Here is a 10,494-nt window from a genome sequence, read left to right as displayed (position 1 = left end):
GAAAGTAGGATGCAGGAGCAAGCCAGCCCTCTGCCACATGCATCATCTAACACTACCACACTGCAAGAATTCAGAGCCTGGCTAGGAGGTAAGGATGAATTATTCAGCCATGAAAGAAGAGTCCCATGCAATGTTGTATGTATATAAACCTCCACAGTTGCAAAAAGACACTAGCTATTTCTGCAACTATGAGTTATGTACCTGAGCCCACATCTATACTACAAGCTGTGCAGATCTTGCCAATACATTTAGTACCATGAAGAAGTGATACATGTATTATAATACAGAAAGATTTCTCACATGTCCTGTTGCATACCATCCCTTCACTAGAGGGAGTCTAAGACAAGGATTACAGAGCACTTAAAAGCAAATTCAGAAGCTCAAAATCAAATGGAGAAAGATGAACAGTGGTGGCATAATGAAATAGGATGTTGAAAGTTGAATTATCCCTCAAGAGCCACATAAAAGCTGCCAAGTTTCAAGAAGTCTTTTTTTTTAAAAATGCATTTCTTACAATATGCTGTTTCCTTTCTGAAGAGACCCTGAAAGTACGAATGAGCACTAAGCCAATGATGTTCTTCTTGAATACAAATATTTCCATACCGTGCTTGACCTCCGAGTACAGTACATCACAGCTGGATATCAACAATATGAGAATCACTTGGTATTTAAAAACCCAAGATACAGACCAGGAAAAAATATTGTTTACATTCATAGCTGGAAACCACTGTCCTTTTAGAGTTGGATCCTACATGTTAGAGAGTGAAATAAAAAAAGGCAATGCTGTCCTATTTCTGACAAAAATACAGCTGGAGGAAACAGGACTATACAGATGCCAAGTCACTGTGACTCCTGATGATGCTCAAGGAACAGCTTCTTTGGAGGTAGTTGGTAAGTCATTTGATAAAGCATTTTTTCCTGAAATTCTAAAGGTAAAAAAGTGGGTGGGTGGGTCAAATCCAGCCTAGAGTTACTAGTTCTTTCAGTCTCCTAAGCTTCAGGGGAAGAATAATCACCAACGGATAGCTGAATTGAAAAAAATGAGAGCTGGAGTGGCGGAATGAAGTGTTGCGGTTAAAACATGCTGTAAGTTTTTATTGAAGAAGTTTCCCTTTATCTCTAGTTCACTTGTCTATGTTCAGTGTTATATTGCTTACTACAATAGTTTTACAGTTCTCAGTCCAAATACACTTTCTATGAGTTTTGGTTTTTTAACAAGAGAGGAGGAAAGGCAATGCTGTAAATGCTCTCTTAGGAAACCTGAGTATTATGGAAATTATGAAGAACTTATCACATACACTATTTATATTCTAAATACGTTTTTGCTGTGTTCTCACCTATAAGAATATATTAAATTTAAAAGCTCCTTCATGTTTCTGTTGCACATATCCATGATTCAGCTAGTATGTGTGCATGTGTAAGGCTAACAGAAGACTAGAGTATCCCTGAAAATGAACAACCTTACCAATGCTTATTTCCATACAGCTCAGCCATCTGTCAGCCTGTTTCCAAATGAAGTTACAATAGAAAGTGACAAGGAGAAGACCTTGACATGTGGAGTCAGAAAATACTATCCACATTCACTTGACATCAAGTGGATTAAGATTTCAAAGGATAATCAGGTTACTACTGTGAGAGGAGAAGATATCTGTATAGAGGCCTCTGTCAAAAATGATGATGGCACATTTAACATCAGCAGCAAATTAAGGGTGCAACCATCTTTGCAAGACAATGGAAATGTTTATAGATGTGTTGTGAACCACAGATCATTGACTGACAGCATACTTCTGGACACTACCTTGACTGTCACAGGTATTTGTGCTCTTTAGGGACTATGCCACATTTGTTTTGAATGTCTTATGCTTGATCGTGTTGTACACAACATCTTTAGGAGGTTCAGCCATTTTAAGCACTGTGGCATACTGCCCTACCCATCTTTCCCTCCAAAACTGTTACTCTTTTCCATACACTTGTATTGTCAATCGTTGATGTGTTGCTAATACAAGTTTTAAAGAAACACTTAGCATCCTCTATTTACAGTGAAGTTCTCCCAGTAACCATGGTTTGATACAGTTTAATATTTTCAGAATATTTGAATATATCTGTATTACCTTTTAATTTATATTAATATAAATAATTGTAGCTGTATTTTAACTTTCTACTGTATTTCCAATACTCAAACAAGAAAAATAACCAGCCAGTCATCTACCCTGATGGGTAGATTTAATTCAGTTAGCTTTGCTACAGTGTCATCAGAATTGCCTTTATTAATTTACCTATTAATTATTCACAGCTCCCAAGTTGGATATCAGCACTTTAGTTGGATCTGTCATTGCATCAGTAGTGGCCTGTCTTTTGCTTGGGCTGATTGCTTTCCTGTACATTAAGCGTTATAAACCATGTAAGTAGTTTTTAAAGGATGTGCTATACTAATGACTTCTACATGGAAAACTCAGTTTTTGCAAATGCTTTGATTCTAAGGCTGATAGGACGGACCAGCTGACTATAGCCAGCACTGGAATACCCCTTACCACTTTTGTGATCTTTAGCCACAGCTCTCAAAGACAGTGCTCCCATGCTTTTGTTCCCGTTTACCTAAAAAACATGCTTTCATTTACTACTTTGGTGGCTGCAGAGAGGTCAGAGCTTGCTAAGTAATCAGTGTGCCAGTGTGGCGCTGAGGACCTGCATTGGCTGGATTCAAACCAGCACAGATCTCACTGCTGTCTCAGACTGCACACACAATTGCAGGCTTTGATGATGACCAAGGGGATCAGCAATCAGCATGGTGTTGATTTGGTCTCTGCCGACTTAAATATGTCTCATACCTCATCTTTCAGTCTAAAGACATCCTAAATGCTTTATGCATCTCTCAAGCTCTCCAAGACAAAACCAGGGGTGTAGTCAGTGTGCACAGAGTATTTCTAAACAAACTGCAACATGGCAGTTATGAAATACAAGAATAGTGCTAGGATCAAATGCACTGTACTCATCTATTTCCACAAAAGGACCAACTGATAAGATGTAATTTTACTCAGAGTGGCTAATAAACATCATACTTCCACATGCAAGTATCAGCAGCAGAAACTTTAAAGTGGTAAGTTTTAACTGTTTGATGCTATGTTTTCTTCATTATTAAGAAGAAATAGCAATAAACATACACATCTAAATCACTTTCACAAAAAAATTCATGTGGAAGAAAATTTGAAGGCTAGCTGTAGCTGACTGTATAGTAACAGATCTGGCGACAATCGTGGATTGAAAGTTATTTAAATAATTAGTTTTCAACCAAGGGAGATGAATTACATGCATTAAGCAATAAAGCAGCAAAACCTATTTACACGGTATTGCAGTATAGTGTCTAAACCTTTGTAAAGTGAGGAATGAACTAATATTTATGAGTTGAAAAAAAATAAAGCAGACTAGGTTATTTTAGACAGCAATTTGCACTGTGTAAATGCAGAAGGAGAAGAATGACCACTCCTTAGTCCTTCACCTCTGTCCAAGTGTGGGCATGGCAGCTTGCTCCCTGCATACCTTTTTCCCCTTGGCACTTGGTTCCTCAGCACAGCCCAGAAGCTGACTGCAGTGTGCCCTACAAGCTGGGCAACTTTTTAGGGTAGTTCCCAGCTGTTCTGTGTTACAACTACTGGCTCACCTCATGCCCCTGCGGCTGGAAAGGGGGACTTCACCTGCCCGTTGCTGGCGAGGAAGGGGACAAGCCTTCCTGGTGACCTGGATGGCAGCCTGCTGCCCCATCTCCAGTGCGGCAGAGATGACCTTATCTGGCATAGCATCACCTGCCCACACAGAGATGAGAGGGAGGTGAGCTTTGTACTATGCTTTGAGGGCTCTCCAAAGCACCTCCTGACAGCATGGATACCATCGAGACTGAAAACTACAAGCGGTTCATGCAGTAGAGAGAACAATTAGTGTTCATTTCTTTTTCTTGCTATTCTTTGTAACTTGGTGTGTATCTAGAAATGAACTTATCTATTTTTTTCCTTACAGTTCCTCCAAAAATAATACCATTCAGGGGAAGCTTAGAAATGAAGCATTTGGAAGAAACTGTTTTGAATTACCATATTATGGGCTTTCATCCAAAACCAATAACCATAAACTTTTATCTAAAGCATCCACAAGAGAAAGGTGAAAATTTTCTCCTGGAGTAGTGTACAATGTGATGCTGAAAGAGAGGAAGCAATTCCCCTAAAGGATCAAAAATATCAGAAGGCTTTTAAATTTCAGATGCACGTGGAAAAAGAAGAAAATGGCACTTTCACTGTTCCATGCACTCTTTGTGTATCTCCAGGTGTACATGAGCATAACAAGACAGAGCTTTCAGTTGAAGTTATTCATGACACACTCAAATCACATCCTCTTGAACAAACACCACCACTCAAAGTCATAGGTAAGCAAGCTGTTTTGCCATGCAGTAAGGATATTGCTTAATTTCTGCAAGACAGTAACTGTCTGGACTTACTATTGATAGGGCTATAGCTGTCGCTGAAACAGAATTTTTCAAATCAAATGTCTATTTTAAAACTCCCACATTTTCAACTCGCTGTTACAAGGATGGGTGTTCTTTGTCTTCAAAGAGTCTTTTCTTTTGCCCTAGACACTCTCACATGATTAAGCAGTTACTCTTATGTGGTCATACAGAATTGTTCTTAATAATACTATACATTTCATACATAGCTGTGTTAACTAGCTGCTGGAGAACTGAGTACTGCAGTTATTCCCCCCCCACAGGCCTTCAAGAACTATGAAGATGCAGAGCATTTCCTAGATTTTATCATGTTTGGAAACATTTTCTTGGAGGAGGCACATTCTCTTCACAGAAGGCATGCTTAGCCTCTCAAACACTGGTAGATCATAGCAAGGAGATCTCTAACTGAGGCAGCAAATACCCTTCAAACACTTACCCCGGCAATAAGTGTCAAGGAATTCAGTCAAAAAATGTTGCCTTTGAGTGCAGACCAGGCAGTAGGATTTGGGGGATACTGTATACTGAGGGAAGCTACTTTATATCCTAGGTGGAGCACAATTAACTGTTAATACCTGCAGCTGTTCTTCTAATCTGGCAGGTTTGTTCATATTAACCCTATTTTATTAACTTTTGTTTATTGCTCAGGAAAAAGGTGATAACTTGTAGTAGGTAGGAAATGGACGCGCTCCTGTTCCTACTTTGTCAGTGATTAATAACCTACCATGTAGTATAAATCTTTTTTTCTTGAGGTGAGTTTCACTGTTGCATAGGGTACATTTAATCATCCCCCAGCCTTTTCCTATTGCCTGTGTTCTAGGTCAGTTTGGGATAGCTGAGTTGTGTGAAGACAGGCATTCTGCAGTATAAGACAGTATTTAATGAAAATAAGGATATTAGATGCAGACTTATTTTACCAAAACGAAATTCTAAGATTTAAAGGGGGGAGGTGGGAAGAAGGAAGTTGGTTCAGGCATTTTGAAATATTAGAATTCTAAAAGTTGTTTGTTGTTACACTGAATACAGTCTTCTAATTAGGATAATAAAATCTAATTCTATCAATACTCTCAAATTCAGGGATCAGGTATAACCTACCATGTATGGCCACACATTCCACTGAGCTTTTGTACTGTATCAGTAATAGCTGGGTCTAGTTTGATCTGCTTAAAATAAGTTATTGGTGTCCTGGAGCAGCTTTTTTAGCTTTGAAAATGCTGGTGACAAACATAATCATAATTAATGTTTTCCCCTAGTCACCAATATAAGTTCATTCAAATTCTTCTAGTGACTGTAGAGTTCAGACCACTACCAGTCTGTTTTTCTCCAGCTGATTGTCTATGTTGCTGTATTTGGATGTAATTATAAAAGCAGTACCTTAAACAAACCTGCGCCCTGTTTTAATTTTTTCCCCCCTCATTTTAGAGCCACATGGCAGCAATAAAATATCCTATAAAATAGCTGTAGCTTTATAAGTGCTGTGTACTAATAGCCCAAATTGTGCTGAACCTGTGCTGATAAACATACCCTTAAATAAGCTGGCTGAAGGCAATGAGCTAGGTGACAAAGTTTGCTGAAGATACCGAGTTGTCCGAGACAGGCTGAATGTGATGTATGCCAAGTTTACCTCCTTCTGCCTAGGACTGTCCTCCAACATTATTCATTTGGGCCTTGTACCTTCAAACGCACATATATGCCTTCATGTCATGTGGTAGAGCATGCAATATGACTTCAGAGTTGCACTGTGAACCCCCCCCCCCTTTTTTTTTGTTTTTAAAAAACACACGCAGCTTCCTAATTATTTGAACTGGAAGTTCACAAAATGAGTAATGACATTGTCTTAGCACCACAGAAGCATCACACAGTGGCCAGAGGAGACCTGTGAGAGATGTTAGGCTAGGTGAATGTCACTCCAGAGACTGCTAACACTGGGCAATGCAGACCTGAGTCAGGTCACAGCATTTGCCAAGGTTGGGTGGTCTCTCATCCTTTGGGTTGTCCATAAAGGCAGCACAGACTTTGCCAGTCTGAATATTACTATAAAAAGGCAATCTGCTTAAAAAGTGCCTCAGAACTGGTCTCTGCCATTCTGCAGTTCACAAAAATATACCAGCATAATGAAAATGGTAATAAATACCAATGAGATGAGCATGACATAAAACAAGGTTCACTGGTTTCTAGCATAGGTTTCTCTTGGGCTCCTGGTGCTCAGTATCTGGGACAAAAGTGATCAGCACTATACAGTACTGGGTCAAATATTGTTCAAAAAAAATTTTTTTTTTTTTTCAATCTGATGATTTACTTTTCAGACCCAGTAGTATTGGATTCAGTGCAGTGTTCTACAGACAAACCAACTGCTGAGGAGTCCCTCACTCTAACCTGCAGAGCCCATCCGTTCTTTCCTGAAGTGACTGAACTTCACTGGTATAAAGATGAAGAGCAACTCTCAGAAGGATCCTTCATAAGTGTTGTGACAAAGGGTTCAGATGGTCTTTTCTTCTGCAAGAGTGTATTAGAAGTCATTCCCAGGATAGAAGATTTGGGGTAAAAATTTGTGTGCAAAGCTAAACTCAAAGAATCGCACCACTATAAAGACTCAGCTTGGCAGCTTGAAAATATGAGTAAGTTAAAGCTTTATTAAATTTCTATTAGTAGCATGAAATCTCTGTACCTGTAACAGAGATGCCCTTCTTCCAAAAGTTCAGTTGCCATCCCTTTGTCACTTTATAATACTCAGCAGTTCATCATAGATACACAAGGCAAACGTCAAAGGCACTACTAAAGCCATGGAGAATTGTGTAATGAAGTTATTGTTGCTGAAGTTTTATCCATGGATAAATTTCAGCTTAATGCTGTGGCTACATTAGGAAGACAGGTGTAATTTTCAACACTAACACAGTTAAAATTGAGGATATACAAGACAGTTTTGGCATTTGGGCGCCCAGGGTCAATTTCAGTTAGCAAACATACTAAAAATACATCTTGCCTTGCCCATACCATGATTTTACCACATGAACAATCCTATTAAGTTGTGTGTGTGCAGGGAGGGTCTCTCTCCCAGGTATAGAGATGAACTATCTGTCTTATACCTGGTCTAGACTAGGATCAGTACAGGTCCTGTTTTCTTCCCAGCACATTAGACTTCTTCCTCAGGATTTTCTTTGAATATCCCATTTTATTACCCAAATGTCTCTTCTGATCTCAAATTTCTAAACAAAACTGCATTCATGTAGTTGTTTTAAAAACTATCTCCTTCTGATACCTACAACAACAAAAAGCCACCCGATCATACAGAAACAGGACATGTTTAATTTTTCAGAGTGTTTTTCCTGGGAATTTCTTACGTAAAGAATTAGAAGAACACACTAGTAAGTAGAACACACTTCCCTGGAAGTAGTACTTCCTGTTTCGGTCAGATTCTCAGAATTTCCACCTTTTGAGTTTCTCTTTCAGTATTACTCTGGTTTTCATTCCTGTCTTCATCTAACCTTCCTCATATAGTCACTGTTATCATGCCACTGAGAATGAACAGACAGATATTTGGAAACATAGTGGAAGAATCTGCTCTTTTGCTTCAGCGTTCTTTCAATTTTGTGAAAAATGTTATGTTCTTTCTTTTTGCTGTTTTACTTGCAGTATGCAAGCCGCAAATCTCAGAAATTGTGTGCACACCCCAAATCCCTGAATATGGAAAGCCTATCACATTATCCTGCACAGTGACAAGTTTCTTCCCTGCATGCTGTCAGATATACTGGATGAGAGGCTTTGAAAGATTCACAGCTGCTGAAGTTAAAACACAGGGTCCCTGGCTGATGGCAACAGAACTTTATTACAAAGAAAGCCAAGTCACATTTACACCTCAACAAGACGACCATGCAGCACAGTTCAATGTTGAAGCTGCACATTCCAGCAGTACTACAAGAAAGTCCTATTCTCTCAACTTGAAAGGTGATTATTTCATCACATGTGCTTTGGGCAGCATGTTTTCGTTTTCTTCTTTGGTCTGCTTCAAAATGCCTAAAGAGAAAACATTGCCTTTCAAACTACATGAAGTCTACCATGAATCATACTATCGGAGTCTACTCTGAAGTGACAATAGTGCAGCTATTTCCTGGCCATCCAGCTTTATACCCATAGACTTGCTGGAAATGCATAGAGCTTTATGTGGGCTGAAAAGGAACAACAACAACAACAAAATACTACTCCTGTCACCCAGATAAGGTTTCCACAGGCTTTGTCACAAACTATCTTAGAGTAGAAAAAAAAGATTTTGGTTTACCCAATCTGCTTGATTATCTCAATGTGAGATGGCTATATAACAATGCATTCAAACTAATGCATGCAAAAGAAAAAAAAATACTCCAGATGCAGATCTAAATCTGACCTGAGTTCTAAATTTAGCTTCAGAAATAGAGTTATCTTAATTTCAAAGCTACCTACAGTATCTGTATTCCTGTCAACCTAACTGGAAATGAGGGAGCCAGATCTCTTGCACAGACTTGACACTCTCCATCTTTTTTTTTTTTTTTTTTTTTTTTTTTTTTTAAGGTTTCAAGAAACTCTTGCAGAGGCAGGAATGCGGGGGAAAGCAGCTTTTAGGATTTGTGGCGTATTTTTTGAGGAGAAATTTGAGTAGGATGACACTGACGCTTTATCAGAAAGCAAAGAGATTGTTTTTCCTTCAGCAGGGAAAATGCTTATAACTCTATAATTCACCACCTTTTAAGTTGTGCTGGCATAGCTGTTTTGGGGGCTGTCAAAAGGAATAGCAAGGGGAAGTCAAGAACTCATAAGCTGAAAATATAACGTGTAATTAGATATTTTGTTATTTGTTGTTACAGAAGCTCTATACTTGGACAAGCAGTAAATTATTGTATATGCATAAAGTATATGCTCTAAACTAGAAGTTTGTTGTGTTTCAGCTGTTAAGAGACCATTATTTCTCCTACTTATTGCATTCCTCAATGAGATTGGATCCTTCTTGCTTCCTGTGTAAACACCCAACTATATAAATGACCAAGGCTATAAAGAGGCAAATAAATGAATTAGATCTGCTTCTCACATCCTTCTCTGGTTACCTAGCATTAACAACTACTATATCATCTCTTTCTTGTGTGTGTTTGTGTGTATAGGTTTTCCAAAAGTTACAGATATTGTCCTTAGTCCAAGTGAGCCAGAGTATGGCAAACCCTTGTCTTTACTCTGCAAAGTAAGTGATTTCCGTTCCAAAGATATTAAAATTCAGTGGTTACTGGAAGAGGATGTAATCAGACAAGAGCTACTGGATAACTCAAGTAACTCCTTGCCCCTAAACTCTGTGCTTCAAATAACACCTACAGCTTTCATGTTTGGCAAAAAAATTTCTTTCAAAGTAATGTACAAAGCCCTGGAAAAACCCATCACAAAAGATCTATTTTTAAGGCTTCCAGGTACATATAACAAGTTTGTTTGTCCTTTCACTTTCAGGGCATCACAGAGCAATATTAGATTGAGCTAAGGGGAAACAAATTATTTCAGGTGCACAGAATCAGCTGGGACAGGAAGGTATAATTTCTGAGTCACTGTGCAAACATGATTCAGCTCCAGGAAACCTTGGTTGTAGCTTGCTATTGAATTAGTCCATATAGTGTCCCAACAGATATGTGCCCTTGGGGTATCATTCAGCCCCTGAGAAGCCCTGCAAGAGTTCCAAAAAACTGATATAGACCAAGGTTGAATTTAAGCTTGGATTTTTGATTTCCTTGAATTGTTATATTTCAAAGTATAGAAGTATTCCCCACTATGAAATTTGCTAAAAGTAAAATAGCTGGTAAAAATCTAAGTGCCAAAAAATTGGGGTCCTATTATATTCAATACAGCCATTCCACCAGTAGTCTGCTTTCCTGGAAATACCCTATTTGACATGAGTATTTTCACTTTCTCTGTCTTTGCAGCAGATAAAAAATACAATGTATAATGACATTAACGTGTAATGGCTTGGGCCAGTATGATAGCTCCTGGGGGGGGGGGGG

At 38.7% G+C, this 10,494-nt stretch overlaps 1 protein-coding gene across 3 annotated transcripts; it reads left to right on the top strand.

Moving 5' to 3' along the window:
• The first annotated feature begins 1,358 nt into the window (after window positions 1-1,358).
• NCR3LG1 (natural killer cell cytotoxicity receptor 3 ligand 1) lies at window positions 1,359-9,510 on the top strand. 3 transcript variants are annotated; one of them, XR_010884008.1, is made up of 5 exons: window positions 1,359-1,812; window positions 2,294-2,401; window positions 4,012-4,411; window positions 6,793-7,104; window positions 8,120-9,510. XR_010884008.1 is itself a non-coding variant. In XM_013957819.2 (3 exons), exons 1-3 carry the CDS (start codon window positions 1,452-1,454, stop codon window positions 4,170-4,172), a joined length of 630 nt encoding a protein of 209 aa, XP_013813273.1. In that variant the 5' UTR covers window positions 1,359-1,451; the 3' UTR covers window positions 4,173-5,850. The 3 variants fall into 3 exon arrangements, 1 of the variants encoding a protein (XP_013813273.1); XR_001294719.2 differs by lacking the exon at window positions 6,793-7,104; XM_013957819.2 differs by lacking the exons at window positions 6,793-7,104; window positions 8,120-9,510 and having other exon boundaries at window positions 4,012-5,850.
• The last annotated feature ends 984 nt before the right edge of the window (window positions 9,511-10,494 follow it).

Source organism: Apteryx mantelli, chromosome 4 (assembly GCF_036417845.1).
Source record: "Apteryx mantelli isolate bAptMan1 chromosome 4, bAptMan1.hap1, whole genome shotgun sequence".
NCBI lineage: Eukaryota > Metazoa > Chordata > Aves > Apterygiformes > Apterygidae > Apteryx > Apteryx mantelli.
The sequence above is the reverse complement of the archived record's forward strand: the minus strand, read 5'-3'. Positions and strand labels throughout refer to the sequence as shown.

Coding starts and splice junctions, on each gene's coding strand:
- NCR3LG1 (XM_013957819.2), top strand. CDS start 1,452: ATGAACAACCTTACCAATGCTTATTTCCATACAGCTCAGCCATCTGTC. Junction 1,813..2,293: donor CACTACCTTGACTGTCACAG/GTATTTGTGCTC, acceptor AATTATTCACAG/CTCCCAAGTTGGATATCAGC. Junction 2,402..4,011: donor CATTAAGCGTTATAAACCAT/GTAAGTAGTTTT, acceptor TTTTCCTTACAG/TTCCTCCAAAAATAATACCA.